Source organism: Heterodontus francisci, chromosome 42 (genome assembly GCF_036365525.1).
Source record: "Heterodontus francisci isolate sHetFra1 chromosome 42, sHetFra1.hap1, whole genome shotgun sequence".
NCBI lineage: Eukaryota > Metazoa > Chordata > Chondrichthyes > Heterodontiformes > Heterodontidae > Heterodontus > Heterodontus francisci.
This window is the reverse complement of record NC_090412.1, coordinates 3,485,201-3,501,707: the sequence shown is the minus strand read 5'-3', so window position 1 is coordinate 3,501,707 and position 16,507 is coordinate 3,485,201. Positions and strand designations below refer to the sequence as shown.

Below are 16,507 nucleotides of genomic sequence, written 5' to 3'. Positions count from 1 at the left end.
CATATACTTACAGTACAGGAGGCCATTCGGCCCATCAAGTCCATGCCAACTCTCAACGGAGCTGTGCAGTCAGTTCCACTCTTTGGCTCGATCCCCATAGCCCAGCAAGTCTGTTTCTCTCAGGTGGTCATCCAACTTCCTCTTCAATTCATTGTCTCCAATTCCACCACCCTTGTGGGCAGCGAGTTGCAGGTCATTACCACCCGCTGTGTAAAAAAGTGCTTCCTCATATTTCCCCTGCATCTTTTGCCCAAAACCTTCAAGCTGTATCTCCTAGTCCTAGAGGTGGTAGGGGAGAAAGAGACACAGAGAGGGAGAGTCCAGGGAGAGGAGGCGAAGAGAGATTAAGATCTCACCTGACAGATGAAAACCTATCCAGAATACTCCGCATCGCTACATCAAGTGTGCGGGCAGAGATTGATGACTTATGCTTGCTAAAACAATACCAGGTAAGTCACTAAATCAGTTTTCAATATAGTGATGAGAAAGTAAGTCCATAAATTAGTCTTCTCATTTAAAGTTTCTTCACAAAAATGCACATTTGTTGCTTTTATTCGTAAGATAAATTTTTAATGTCTTTATCTTTTGAAATTTGCTCACTTGCAGGGCTGTGGGGAAAGACTGGAGGAATGGGACTAATTGGATAGCTCTGTCAGTCGAACAACTGGTACAGGCACGATGGGCCAAATGTTCTCCTTCAGTGCTGAATGATTCTAATAATGTGAGAAGGGCCATTTATACTAATAATGATGAAAGGAAGTGGCAGAAAGCAATAGCAAGAAACGTACAAAGTAGGGAGATCATAAGAAGACAAGGGAAGAGAGGAAGAGGAGGAAGAGTAGTAGTTGGGTCCTGACATTCGTCATGAGATGGGGTTGGATAGGTAAATAAATTAATTCATAAAGTTGACTTTTTCATTGCTACTCATCTGAACCCCAGCTTGCTTGAGCGAATATGTGTAAAAAGATAACTGAACCAAAATGCACAAGAATGTGCTACCCTCCCTACTGAAGAGGTCAGTGTGGTTGTGGGGAAAACAATCAAACTGTATCAATAGAAAAGAATTCACATTTCTACAGCACCTTTCATGATCTCAGGATGCCCCAAGGCACTTCACAGCCAATGTAGTACTTTTGAACAGCCCTGCAGTTGCTTTCCTTTTCAAATATTTATCCACATCCCATTTGAAATTTACTACTGAATCTGCATTCAGGCAGTGCATTCCAGATCATAACTCATTGTGCAAACCTTTACTCATGTCGCCTCTGGTTCATTGTTGTAATATAGGGAAACAAGCACAGCACAATCCGCAAACATGAATGAGACCAGATAAACTGTTTTAGTGATGGTTGGGGTACAAATGTTGACCAGGACTCTGTGAAGTACTCCCTTGCCCTTCTTCAAAATAGTGCCATGGGATCTTTTATGTCTACCTGAGGGGTCAGACGGGGCCTCAGTTAACATCTCACCTGAAAGATGGCACCTCCAACAGTGGAGCACTCCCTCAGTATTGCACTGAAGCCTCAGCCTAGATTTTGTGTTCAAGTCTCTGTATTGGAACTTCCTGACTCGAGAGACAAGTGTTCCCACTGAGCCTCAGTCCACATCTTAAAACATGTTGTGGCTGTTCATTATACCTACGACTTCAGTTTTCCTCAGTGTCTTATTTGTAAACAGATTATGAAATGCAGTTTATGAGGTCAAAGGCTGAGGAAAAACAATTCAATTGGTATTATTTTGATAGCCCAGTAAACAAAGATTATAAATGTAGATAGCAAGTCAATAAACTCTTTATGGTTACCTGTGTCCCACTCTCATTGTCCTAATGGCTGCTACAATATCCAATTGCCTCCCAAGGGGGGAGAAAGGGAGGCAGTTGTGCTAAATATCAACTAAACATCAGTTCAAGTGCTACTGTGATTTTTCTGCTCAAGCACATTCTGAAATTCTTTGTACATTTCTTTGCAATCACTTGGATCCAGCATCGCACGGTTCAATTACCAGCTTCACTACAGCTTCCTGCAGATTAGTTACAAGGTACACTTGTGTGCCAAATCACCCCACCCAATACTTTGGAATTTTCAGATTATAACTGCAATGAGCAATCCTGGAACTCTGACCCGTGACCCAAGCATTGCATGGAGAGGTGCACTGCATTGTGTTACTCACATTTATACTTTTTTTAAAAAACAACACAGCAACAAAAGTAAATTCCTTAACTGGCTGTGCAAATGATTTAACAATGCATTGAATTGACCTTGGAAGTTGCTTACAAGTAAAATTTGCTTTGGTTATTAGCACGTTAATTTGTTACCATGGTCAATTTTTTCTCCTGAGCTCTGACGCCAATTACAGCCCCTTTATCATTAGGACCAATCCTATTGCCTTCCGAATACTTGAAGCTGACATTTGAGTACAGTTCAGAGGGAGCGTTGCATTGTCAGAGATGCTGTCAGATGAGATGTTAAACTGAAGCCCCAGCTGCTGCTCAAATACTTGGAAAACACCATTCCATCACACTTTACAAAGTAGAGGAGTTCTCCCAGTGTCCTATTTAACAATCACATCTCAACCAACACCAACAAGAACAAATTAACTAGTCATTTACCTCATACAGATTGTGGAACCTTGCTGAGCAAATTGGTTATTACGTTGTCCTGCAGAACAGCAGTGACTAAATTTCAAAAGTAATTAGTCAGCCAGGAGGAATCGTTGGGCAGCATGAGGACATGAAGGGTGCTATATAAATGCAAAACCTTTCTTTATTTCATGCTCTGTATGGCTGAGTTATTCAGTAAACAAACCTCCCAGCCAGTGAAGGAACAAACTGCTTTCAGTGATTCCTCAGGGTCAGACCAACGACAGACCTAATTATTAGCATGTTTGGATACTTTATTGCAAAAATATGAGTTGCATTTTCTAGCACTGCAATTAAATACCAATAGGTACAGAAATTTTCCAATTCACATTTCATTGGCTGTAAAAGCTGTACACATTTTAACAGTAATACATTAGCAAGAATATCAAGCTTTTACTAAGCAGACAAGTATGAAATTACAGTAAAAATCTGTAAACAGTTTTCTACAATAAAATCTCTCAATCCCACATCTGTACACCTATAACTTATCATTGAGTAATCTTATAGGATATACACAAGGGTGTGAATGGCCCAGTACACACTGCAGAAAAGTACCTCTCAATGCCTGTTCACCAGTAGCATGATCAACGTCATGAATCTGCAGACATTACAACAGCTTGTAGTAAGCATTTACTGGCGACACTTCACATGGATCTTCAGCAGTTCTGGATACTGGCACATCACTATGAACTTTACAGACTTCCACAAATAAAAATCAGAATCAGATACATTATAAAAATAACAGATGTGTAGAAGGAAATTAAAGGCAGATTCAGAGCTCAGGTGTGCCTGCAGCTTCATCCGATGGATGAAGTCCTCTAAATATGACTGTCTTGCTGCCTTGAAACATCCTTCAAACTATCCAATATACATACATCAAAACTAATTTTTCCCATATTTTCACACCATCGCACGCATGCCCAGTGACCAGGTACACACGCACTTCTTCAATAATTACATTTTAACCTGCATCCTTCATTTTATTTTTGTTTTTGAAGCAGCTTCTCATCTCTGGTGGCCCTCAGTCAAACAGCACACATACTGTCTCTCACATCAGACCTATAATTAAGTACAATTTCAATTATATACATATATATGGGAGAGCAAATAAAGTGTCAAGGTGTCTTCTATGTGGGCAGTCATAACAGACACATTTTAGCTCCTTCATGGGTTATAGAAAAAAAATGAGTTGTTCACAGATGGCAAGTACAAGCACTACCTCAGGCTGCAACCAAATAGAACTACATTTGTATTAAATCTACACAGTAAGCTGAATTATTTTGTGTAATTGTTTGTCTTTTAACCCCCTTCAAGCCCAAGAATTGACAAAACAAAGTTTCTGCAGGTCAAGCTGACAATCATGTGGCATACAGAGACACTTCATTAAAATAATTAATAGGGTCCAGAGGCAGAACAGTCGAGACACGAGTCTACAGAAGCTTATTGGATCCATGCAATTCCTCTCTCCACTGTTTTAGTGGAAGTGGTAACCTGATTATATTAAATGGGTGAACACCTCTGCCAAAATAGCAGAGAGAGCAATTTCAGAGAAACACATTAAAGATCCATAAGGTAGTACTCTGCCGCATAACTTTAAGGTCATTTTTATCAACTTTTGAGATGTTGGAACTACTGAGTCCTAAACAGAATTTGAGGTATTGGTTAAAATACAACACTAAAGTGGCCTGTTGGTATTTATTTTCATGCATAACATTTTAACGTGATAAGATTTGGAATGCGTTAAATAGGTTATTAAATTGTCTTCAGTACAATTACATCAGAAAATGCCTGTTGCAACTTGACAACATCTAAACCACAAAAGGCATTCAGATCATTATACTGTAGTACAAACACTGCACATTTTATTTCAGTGTAAAGATCCAAATTAGTAGAGTGGCTAGGACTGTGATACAGCAAAAATCAATTCTGTATATCCACAGGAGAGCAGTGCAGTTATTACATCCAGCATCAGAACTCTAAACACAATTCCCAACTATGAACTAAAAAACATTTTCAGGCTTTATAATTTAAATACATTCAATCTTTAGCCTTCATTTTTCATTTATACTAACCATTAAATGCACACTTTCAATTTTCATCATCAATGTTGGTTAGTGATAATTTTTACAGTGTTAACCTATACATTCAGTTAGTGGTAGTGCCAGTGTTTAGTCCAAGCATTAGCCTATAAATTGCTTCTGAAACAGTCATTGGTTTTGGATAACCTTGATCACAAGGGTCAGTGTTGCGGCTTAAACCGTGCCATGTACACACTGCAGTTCTGGCAATAGGCCTTGGTCGTATCGATGAACACCTGCTGGCATAAAGCGCACCGACGTCCCCTGGTTTCTGGCTTTGGAGTGGCCTGTTCAGTCACTGGTCGGCCAGCAGATGGCCGCCTTGTATACACACCAGTACCGCTGGTCCTTGCAGTAGTATGAGGCGCCAAATGCTTCCTCTCACTGGGCTGAGGCTGAGTATAAATTGCCTTCCTCCAATCCTCATCTGGAGGAACATCAAGGCGGACTGGACCTGGAGTGTTGGAGTGTGAAGACTTGTTATAAGGAGATTTTTGGGGATCCAAGGTATTTGCCCCACTGCTGTTTTTCAGAAAAGAGTTTTGGCCAGTGCTGTGCACAGGTCTGTAATGCACAGCAAAACGGTCAGCACAACCATAACTATCACGCACCTCAGTTCTAGTCTGGTGCGGAGGCCTGCTCAATGCTGTTATGCTGGATGGATCTCTGCAAAGTTGTTCCACTTTTCTCTTGTCTGGCAGAACTGTTTGGTTGCTGTGAGCCAGTCTCTGTTTGATGGCATTCTTATTCTCAACATGCATCTGGTCTTTTCTGATGAGTCTCTGTCCTTTGGTCCAACTCTTCTGAGAGCGTGGCAGTGTGCCATAATTCACTGCAACACTCTGGTAGTTCTCATGGTTGACAGCTTCACCCCGGTCAAACACAGCCAAAATTTTTTTGATGTTCTTGTCTGCTTTCACAAGAGAGAAAGTGAGCTCATAAAATTACTGGGAATTTTGATCATGGACAAAATTGCATTAACTGCACATTCAAAAATCCAGCACAAGAACTCTCATATGGGTTCCCCAATTAGCTACTGAAACTTTAGTAAAAAACCTGGAGAAACAGTTGTCCCAACTGATGCTCTGATGAATTTATGGCAGTGCATAAAAATCCTCACAGAAATGCCAGTCCATAGTCTTCAGCTATTCCTCCAATAGCCTGAGAGCGAGTGAGCAAAAGGATACAATTTTGTATACAAACAGATTTCTTTTCAAGTCATGAAACATATTTTTATAAAGTCACATTTTCCCAAGTTCAGTTTCTCTATAAATTAGTGAAAATCATGGTTTTTATGTATCCTATCAGACATTCAAGTACCAAATTCCTTGCCAAATCTGCTTTAAAAAGCTTCAGTATGCAGTTGTCTCTGTTACTGATATTGTGAGGTATCCATTCCCATATTAGCTAGGAGCGCAATATTTCACCTACATTCACAGAATCTGCTGCTGTTTGACTTAATAAGAACAAGGCACCATTCAAGTCTTTCAATTTCACAAGTTGCTTTTTAAATGACATTAATGGCCCTGCAGATCAGCACCCTTCATCGCACATCTTCAGCGCAGGAGACTATTTGGCCCACTGTGCCAATACTGGCTCTCTGAAAGAGCTGCCCACTTAGCTGCAGTCTCTTGCTCTTCCTCTGTACCATTTTAAAATCATTTTCAAATATTTATGCACATCCTTTTAACAAGCCATGATTAATCCTTTATCCACCTCTGTCTTGAGTACAGCATTTCATATTCTGACAACTCTGCATTTAAAAGGAATTCTCCTAATCCACCCTGTTTGATCTTTTGATGATCTAAACTCATGGCTTCTAGTTACTGGCTCACTGAACAATGGAAATAGTTTCTCCTATTTATTTATTCGTTCTCAATTTTAAACAACTTTATCAGATCTCCTCAGAGCTTCTCTGTTGTCGTGAAGAGAGCCCCAGTTTCTTTAGTCTCAATTCATATCAAAACGTCTCATCTCTGGTCCCATCTTAGTGAATATCTCTCTATGATCTTGACGTACTTTTTTTCCAAGTATTTTTAAAAAATGTTTACAAGATCACAATTATAGCAATTTCACAAACTCCTGTATGCTATAGCATTGCATCCATTTACAATGCATCAGATTTAATCTGTTGCAAACCTGCTATGTTTTGTTCCTGGTTATTCAATAATTTTTAGATATTGCTATAGTATAAAAACAACAAATGCCATGAGCCTATAAGAAATTAGATTGCATTAACATTTTTCAAATTACCGCCATGTGCTGAAACTGCATGTTATAATTATAAAGCCTCGGCGCCTGGTAGAGACAATGCTACCTCTTGCACTCAATGTCAGTAAACATCAAAACATAGTCTTATATTGCAAAATATAATCACCATGTAAAGAAGTATCTCTGCCAGTAACTTCATTACCATGTGGATAATTTCATATTTGAAGACCAGCTCAGATAACAAAACATGGAAGAGAAATAGCCAGACAAGGAAGGACAGACAGTCCTGCAACGTTACACACTGGATAAACACACACAAAAGGATATACAAGTAGAGAAGCCAAGATTACCTGATGCTCTGTTTGCCTCATCAGCCTTGCTTGGCTGAAGTGGATCAGATGAAAGGTGCTGTGATAGGTAGGGATGGTGCTGAGGGAAAGAGGTTAACACAAGAGGATCGTGGGAGGGAGCTTGAGATGTGGTCAAGGAAGAGGAACTGACCGATCTTTTTTGAGGTTCCACGTGTTTTCTCAAGGTTGTTGTTTCCTTGCAACATAAATAGACATGACTGTTATATGGAGACTTTTCGGTAAACCAGAAAGGAAAAGAATTGCCTCAAATTCATTCCTCTGAATCTCTTTCACAATGTTAAGCGATTCATTAAGGAAGGGTTCACTAAGATGATAACACTAGTGTGCACAAAACATTTTCTAGCATTTACAGGTCTAAATTGCTGCAGAAAGTTTACTTACAGCACTGTGAGAAGTAACCACGGGATTATCTCTGTTAGCAAGGATGGTTCCACTCAGGCTGCGAGCAATACGACGGAAATTCTCAGCACTGTAATCGTCATTTTCCACATTTTCTCTTGGAGAAAATTCATTGAAGTGCATCTTATAAGGTTAGAGGATTAAAAATTAGACTAATTAAACCCTCATGACCAGCAATGAAAGTTGTACAGCAAAGCAAAATAAGTGTCCTTTCAAATATAGGGGCTCAGAATAAATCCAGAAAAAGGCTAAAGAGTGGTGGGTCTCACTAGAAATTCCAGCCATTAACACTGGTCATAAATGGATATAACAGTAAACTCCACTGAATGCGGCACAGCATACAGTGAAAGGAAGCATCCAAGGAGAATAGTTCAAAAGGTTATTCAAAGTCTTGGAAGAGTTCTGAATTGCAACTAGATCATGCATTAACTAACCTGATTGCTTTATGTAGTAACTGCATGTAAACCTTAGTAGCACATAATGCAACAGGATAGCAAACTCATAACCTTGACTCATCTATAGCCAATAGTTATGGTGGTTCTTGACCAGCCTTTGGAAGGATTCTTCATGGTAATACAGTGCTTCATTTCTGCAGGATCCTGATAAGACTGGTATTGCCCATTAAAGCACTGCTTACATTGCCCAATCAAGCAACAGCTAGCCATGACTTTCCCCATGGTAGGGAGTTCCAACCTGCACCCATGTCAATTCAAAGTCACCACCCCCATTGCAATAATGGAGCAGCCAATGGAGGGTTGGGGAGAATAATGGTTCTTCCCCATCAGAAACACTGCTGGAGCAGCCAAGAAGCACATTTCTACTGAAGAAAATATAAGTTTAAAAAAAAACAAGCTTTTTTTTTAATAAACCAAGATACATTTTTCAAATTAGCAATAGTGGAATACTTTGAATTAAAGGACGCCACAAGACTTGCCTTTTCCTTTAACTTCAGCTGAGAAGATTACCCCTTTCCCCAAATTCACCACGACATTATTTCCAAATCCAACACCACCCATACTGACAGCCTGAGAGAAACTGCCAATTCAATGTAAATTAGTAAACACGATAGGCAATATGAATTAGGGTAAAAAGACAATTTCTATAAATTTTATTCAGAAGTAAATAGAGGAAAGGGATAATAAGTATCTTTTCCTACTAAGTTTATATGTAGCTTTGTACTGACTGAGACAGGTGCTCCATAGGATACGGCCCCATAAGCATTGCGCTCAATCTCAGCGGTTGGAGTCTTCGATCGACCTCTTTCAGGCAAAGAGAAGTGTTTTCTTGTAACTGCATGTGCAGAAACTAAAGGAGGCACAAAAACCAGAGACATTAACACTTCCTTTACTAAAAGCGCTGACTAGATAGCTAGTTACTAATTAGGTTAGTTGTCTTTAATTAGCCCAGTATTCAAAGGGTGACACTTCATTCTACAATAGCAAATAATTTTATTCCTTAATTACTGTATTCCCAAAAATTACATGAGAAGCAAGAGTTAAATGTTTATGCTTATGTTATGTAAAGGTTTTGGAAATTTTTCCGTTTCGTATACTCCAAATGGACAAGGCTATCTCTGGTCACAATGTTGCTCTCGTCTTCTTTTTATGACTTCTTTTAAATCAACCAATGTTGCAGGACTCTAAATCACAGATTTACAAAATGGGGTTGGTGAGGCAATCAGATATGTATCCATCTGGGGCCAGGCGCAAATTAACAGATTGTTCTCTGTTGTCACATTCAGATAAAGAAGTTCCTTGCAATGATACCATGGTTTTCCCTTGAAAAAGTGTCTTTTGGAAGTTAAGACAATAGATCTCTTGGAGTATGTTAACATTTATGGGATTCCCCAACATAGTAAAGTTTTAAAACCATTGCTCCAACTTAACGAAGTCTAACTTAACTTGACCTATAACTAATGCGTGCAGGCTGTTGGTACGTTTTGATTCTAAGTGAAACCCTTCAGAACCTTGGTTGACGAGGGATATTGAGGGTCTGATCAGGACAAAGAAGGAGGCATATGTCAGGTGCAGGCAGCTGGGATCAAGCGAGTCCCTCGAGGAGTATAGGGGATGTAGGACTACACTTAAGAAGGAAATTAGGAGGGCGAAAAGGGGCCATGAGATTTCCCTGGCAGATAAGATAAAGGAGAATCCTAAAAGATTCTATAAGTATATTCAGAGTAAAAGGGTAGCTAGGGAGAGAGTAGGTCCCCTTAAGGATCAGTGTGGAGCCATGGAAAATGGGCGAGGTCTTAAATGAATACTTCTCGTCTGTATTTACTGTGGAGGTGGCCATGGAAGCTAGTGAGTTCAAGGGAGGGAACAACGATATCCTGGAGCAACATTACAAAGGAGGAGGTGTTGGAGGTTTTGAAGCGCATTAAAGTGGATAAATCCCCAGGGCGTGACCAGGTGTATCCGAGGATGCATTGGGAAGCAAGAAAGGAGATTACTGGGGCCCTGGCAGAGATGTTTGTATCGTTAGCCACGGGTGAGGTACTGGAAGACTGGAGGATAGCTAATGTTGTGCCTTTATTTAAGAAGGGCAGCAGGGATAAGCCAGAGAACTACAGGCCGGTGAGCCTTACATCAGTGGTGGGAAAGCTATGGGAAGGGATTCTGAGAGACAGGATTTATATGCATTTGGAAAGGCATGGTCTGATTAGGGATAGTCAGCATGGCTTTGCACGTGGGAAATCGTGTCTCACGAATTTGATTTGAATTTTTCGGCCGGTGACCAGTGGTGTGCCGCAGGGATCGGTGCTGGGCCCTCTGTTGTTTGTCATGTATGTTAATGACTTGGATGTGAATGTCGGGGGCATGATTAGTAAGTCTGCAGATGACACCAAAATTGGTGGTATAGTGGACAGTGAAGAAGGTTGTCTAAGGTTACAACAGGAGAGAGATCAACTGGGAAAGTGGGCAAGGGATTGGAAAATGGAATTTAACGCAGACAAGTGCAAAGTGATGCATTTTGGGAAGTTAAACCAGGGCAGGACATATACAGTAAAATAAAAGCAAAATACTGCGGATGCTGGAAATCTGAAATAAAAACAAGAAATGCTGGAACCACTCAGCAGGTCTGGCAGCATCTGTGGAAAGAAGGGTCACTGACCCGAAATGTTAACTCTGCTTCTCTTTCCACAGTTGCTGCCAGACCTGCTGAGTGGTTCCAGCATTTCTTGTTTTTATTACAGGACATATACAGTGAATGGCAGGGCCCTGGGGAGTGTTGTTGAGCAGAGAGACCTTGGGGTGCAAGTACATAATTCCCTGAAAGTGGCAACACAGGTAGACAGGGTGGTGAAGAAGGCATATGGCATGCTTGCCTTCATCGGCCGAGGCATTGAGTACAAGAGTTGGGACATCATGTTACAGTTGTACATAATGTTGGTTAGGCCGCATTTGGAGTACTGTGTGCAGTTCTGGTCACCGGACTACAGGAGAGATGTGATTAAGCTAGAGAGGGTGCAGAAAAGATTCACAAAGATGTTGCCTGGTTTGGACCTGGTTTGGAGGGCTTGAGTTATAATGAGAGATTGGATAGGCTGGGTCTGTTTTCCCTGGAGCGAAGGAGGCTGAGAGGGGACATGATAAAGGTATATAAAATTATGAGAGGCATAGATAGGGTAGATAGCCAGAGTCTGGTTCCCATGGTAGGGGTGACTAAAACTAGAGGGCATAGATTTAAGGTGAGAGGGAGGAGGTTTAAAGGGGTAAATTTTTCACACAAAGAATAGTGGGTATCTGGAATGAGCTGCCTGAGGAGGTGGTGGAGGCAGGAACAGTAGCAACATTTAAGAGGCATCTGGACAGGTACTTGAATGAGCAAGGCATAGAGGGATATGGAATTAATGCAGGCAGGTGGGATTAGTATAGATAGGCATTATGGTTGACATGGACGCGGTGCGCCGAAGGGCCTGTTTCTATGCTGTATGACTCTAGGTAACCTAATGTACAGTTCAAATTCTACTTTCACATATGTACTGTAGTCTTGAGACACAGAGGACTGGATTTTATTTTCCCACCATGTGAAAAAAATGATGGAGAGCACATGCAGGCCGCGCGCCGCTGCTATGCAGTGCACAATGGTTCATCTGAATGCGCCAGGGGGGCACCCCTACCCCTGCCCCATCATGTGCCAGGGGGTGGGGGCCTCAGCAACACAGTGAATGGCATCACCTGATTCGTGAGCAGGTGTTGGCACCATCTTTAAAAGGCAGCCAGCCCTGCATGTAAGCTCTTACATCATCGTTGCTGTTGTGCTAGAGCAGAAAGGCCAGGAGCATCTGCAACACCACACCAGCCTTCAAGCAGCATTCCTGGGAACCCCCGTGCCTATGGCAGACATACAAGGAAGGGTGGCCCCACAGTTTAGTGATGCCGCCCTGCTCACATTCCTCCAGGCTGCAAGGGAATGGCGGGCAGTCCTTTTCCCAGCGATGGCAAGAGGAGGTCCTCCCGCCTGACCAAGCAATCCCGGACAGAGATTGCAGAGGAGGTAAGCTGCCGTGGGGTCATCTAACGAGACTGGGTCCAGTGCAGGAAGAGGGTCAGCGATCTCACGCGCTCGGCAAAGGCAAGTGCCACACTGCAGAACTGCTCGGTTTGACCTGGGTGTCCCTACACGGTATGCCACATGGGTGTCAGTACCATGTCAAAGACAGGGGGTTCAGGAATGATTGATGCCACATGACTGGCTGCATATACGCATCCAGTCACCCTCATTTAAACCTCAGAGCATGTCACATCCATGACAGGGCGGGTCCGTATACCAGACAAAGCATCCCCAGCCATTGTTGAAGTGCCCATGTTATTACAAGTGTGATGGTGATGTTTGGCAATATTCAATATCTGCATATTTGCTCTTCCAGGCGAAGAGGGCCCACAATAGTAGGGAGGCGTCCAGGACCGGTGGCGGGGTGCCAGACCTGAGGCTGCTCACGCAAGCCATAGAAAGAGGTGCTGGAGCTAGCCAGGAGCGAGGGAGCATGTGCCGTTTTGGATGTGGAGCGTGGAGTCCCAGGTGAACAGTGTTTATTGTCAAACACAATGATTCCTAATTACCTTTCATATGCAGATACTATGCTGTCATCATGGTTACATTTGTACCAAAAAACCTAAATGTCTTCTTCACATTGTATCTTGCAGGGCAACACTCCGAGGTAGTCTTGGAGGTGCTGCAGACATCAAGCACCTCTGAGGAAGAGACAACCTCAGAGGATGCACTCTTGCACCTTCCACCAGCGCAAATACACTCACTCGGTGGGTAATTGACCAGTATTAGATTCTGGATCACAAGATGGTGAGAGCTAGCTGAGGCTGAGACAGCTGAGGCCTCTGACAGTCAGAGGAATGTGGGTGTCCAAGCCCATGCTGAGCCCCAGGCTGATGACGAGCCTTTGGTGTCAGCAGCACAGGGCATCCTGGAGCTGCAGGGAGAGGTCAGGCAACATCTGGCGGAGATGCCAGAGGCCATGCGCAGCCTTGAGCAGACGGCGGGGAGTCCAACCAGGCCATGACAGATGCCACGTACCAGGCACGTGAGCACATGGCTTAATCCATGGAGATGTTGGTGACACTCATGGAGAGCCAGATTCCATTGATACGCACAGACCTGCGAACCTTTGCCATCGCCATGAACTCAACACAGCAGTGGCAAGGCGAGAGGGGAAGTGGAGAGTGTTTCTGCTCCTGGTCCTTCTCCGAAGAGCAGCAAGGTTCCTATGAGCCTTGAGAGGGAGGAAGGTGCCTGCACTCCACATCTGAGGTCCCCCCCCCCCCTCAGGGTGATTCCAATGTGGACACCGCCTCCTCAGCCCCTCCGCTGGTGTCCAGCTCCAGCAGCCGCGATGCGTGAGGACAGCCCTGCACTGGTGCAGGAGGCACTCAAGCAGCCGAGGCCCTCCAGGCCTCAGGTGCACAGAGGATGATAGCTGAAGTCATCCCAGGCCAAGGGACATCCTGTCCTGCACAGCAGCCTGCCTCCAGCTGCTAGCACAGAAGTCACACCGCGTAGGAGCGCCTGCAAATGTTTTAAAAAGACATGTTCTGATGAAAGGTCACAGACCTGAAATGTTAACTATGCTTCCCTCTTCACAGACACTGCCTGACCTGCTGAGTATTTCCAGCACTTTGTTTTTAACTTTTAAAAGACACCTTGACACATATGGGTATTCGCAGGTGAGACAGCTATGTAATCTGCAATATCAGTAAATGTGTTTTTCTGACAAGTGTAGCCTTTCCCGTGTGAATAATGCATACCTCCATGTACCAATTATGTGTCCTCCCATTACATCAGTAGCATGACATTTCTGCCAATGTAAGGAATAACATCGTTGCCATGCCAATATGCATGATGTGGCACTGCATGGATGCAGTCACATGGGCAATGGTTCAGTCAGCTGCTGCCAGACATGCTGGAGAGACAGATGTTACAGAAGCAGAAGACTTAAGATGAGATACACAACAGTGGTGTGTGGTGAGGGTATTTGGTTGCATTTCAGGGACTGTGGAGGCACTCACTGATCAGGTGTTGTCTGGCATCCCTTGCTCACCGCTCGCCATGTCTGCCCTCCATGCTCCTATGCACAGCTGCTGCTGGGTGCCCTTGGTCATCATCATCCGTGGATGGCTTCTGCTCCTGTGCCTCAACATCCTGCAAGGAGTCCCTGCTCTGTGCTGCAATGTTGTGTAGAACGCAGCTGACAACAACGATACATCCATCCCTGTCTGGTGCATACTGTGGTGCTCCACCCAATCTATCGATGCAGCAGAAGCGTATCTTCATAATGCTGACTGCCTGCTTAACGGTAGCTCGGGTGGAGCCATGCCAGGCATTGTAGTGCTCTTCTGCATCACTGTTGGGGTTCCTCACTGGCGTTTAAAGCCTAGTCAGCAAGGAGTAGCCCTTGTCCCCAAGAATCCACCCCTGAATTTGAGCCAGTGAACAGCAGCTGCACCTGGGACTGGTGCAGGATGAAGGAGTCATGGCAGCTGCCTGGAAAGCAGGCATACACGCAGGAAGCACTTCCTGTGGTCATATACCAGCTGCATGTTGAGTGAGTAAAAGCCCTTTCTGTTGAGGTATGCGGCTGTTTGTTTCGTTGAAGCCTTCATGGCCACATGTGTGCAGTCAATGACCCCTTGCACCTGTGGGAATCCCGCAATGGCCCCAAATCTAATGACCCTCTCGACCTGCATGTCAGGGTCCGTTTTGAAACGCACATCGTCACCAGCCCTCCTGTACAAGGCATCAATGACTTCCCTGATACAGCGGTGTACTGCTGATTGCAAAACCCCTCACAAAACGCCGGTGGATCCCTGGAATGATGCAAAGGTGCAGAAGTTTAGAGTCACTTTGAGGTCCGCAAAAGCCCATCAGCTGCAGGTCATTATTCAGCAGTGCGCAGAGATGTGTCACCGCCTCTCTGGACATCAGCAGTCGTCTCTGACACTGGTGCTCCGACATCTGGAGGTACGTCATCTGGGTTCGATAGATCCGCTGGCGTCTCTGGGCTACAATAAGCCTTGGTGGCTGCTGCTGCTTGCGTCTGGGAGCTTCCACATGGGCTGCGCCTGCCTCTTGTTTCCACTTCCAGCGGATATGCCTCTTCACGGCACGAGGATCCAGAAAGACTGGGTGGACCATCCCCTTCTCTATGATCAAGCTCAACTCAGTTCCTTCACAAGGTCAATGAGAGTTACATAAATTCGTGCTTCAGCTGTGTTCCGGCACTAGCTTTATGGTATGGCATGACATTGCCTGTCAGCTTTAAATAAGAGCGAGCCAGCCTGATCACTGTAATATCATTCCATGTTGCCTGCATTGGAGCACCGGCAACAGGAGCTTATAACGCTTTACATTTGTGCCCTCCATCCCACATAAAGGGCTCATCCACTTCCCATTGTTCCCCCCAACCCCAACAAACATCGGTGTCCCCCTAAGCCCCACCCACACCTCAGCCATTCACAGGTGCAGAGTGACCCCCTTTACAGAACAAGGGTATGGGGTCCCCCCTTCCCTTCATGGATGCAGAGTTCAGACCCCCTTCACAACGCCCACCTACCCAGGCCACTTTATGATGCGAAGTTCAGACCCCATCAGGCAAATTAACTCGGCTTCGCAAAGAACAGGAGAGCAGGACAGTACTCACTGACCTTCACAGGCTCTGAGGACTCAGGCCTCAGTGGTGCTGGGTTTTTTGGGACGTGAACGTGAAGGCACATGAGTGCCGCACGTCCAGCCGAAGATCCGAAACTGATGTTTGAATCGCACCGGGATGCGTAATAATGTATGCAGAGATGCTGTTTGCATATGTCAGGTCCCGTCGTTGAGCTGGGGGTGGGGGAGGTGCCGCCACAAAGCTTCGCTGCCACTTGCAAGATTGGACCCGGAAATCCCGGAGTCGGGCTCAGAGGCGAGCCACTACCTCAGCGATCTTCCGGCCCCCCACCGCCACAGAGCTCAACATCGGGAGCTCAACTAAATTCAGCCCAGTGTCTACAAGAAGAATGAATTAATTCACTTTGCAAACCTGCCATGTTAAGCAGGGTGTGGTACCATTTTCAGCTTCCCAGTAGAGGAAGTTTTCAGTGGGGAAGAGACTATTGCAGTCCATTTTACACTCTAATCTCAAGACTATTATAAACACCCAGTAGTTTACAACTAATGTCTGAGATTAAGATTTAATGCCATGTTACTCTAGCTTAGAAACTTTTGTACTTGAGTATTCCAATAAAGGAGATGGCCATTTCAAGTCCTTTTACCAAGACTACATTAATCTGTATTGATAATCAATCACTGGTAAA

General features: G+C 44.0%; 1 protein-coding gene across 5 annotated transcripts in view; it reads right to left on the bottom strand.

Moving 5' to 3' along the window:
- Positions 1–2,882: 2,882 nt before the first annotated feature.
- usp54a (ubiquitin specific peptidase 54a) overlaps positions 2,883–16,507 on the bottom strand; it is a 177,397-nt gene continuing 163,772 nt past the window's right edge. For 2 of the 5 annotated variants that reach the window (XM_068020393.1, XM_068020396.1), the window contains exons 19-22: positions 8,854–9,002; positions 7,680–7,820; positions 7,278–7,473; positions 2,883–5,629 (exon numbers count right to left, since the gene is read on the bottom strand). In XM_068020393.1, coding sequence (XP_067876494.1) covers positions 4,878–5,629; positions 7,278–7,473; positions 7,680–7,820; positions 8,854–9,002 — 1,238 coding nt within the window. In that variant the 3' untranslated portion in view covers positions 2,883–4,877. The remainder of the gene's footprint in view (positions 5,630–7,277; positions 7,474–7,679; positions 7,821–8,853; positions 9,003–16,507) is intronic. The other 3 variants (XM_068020394.1, XM_068020399.1, XM_068020395.1) reach the window with 2 other exon arrangements.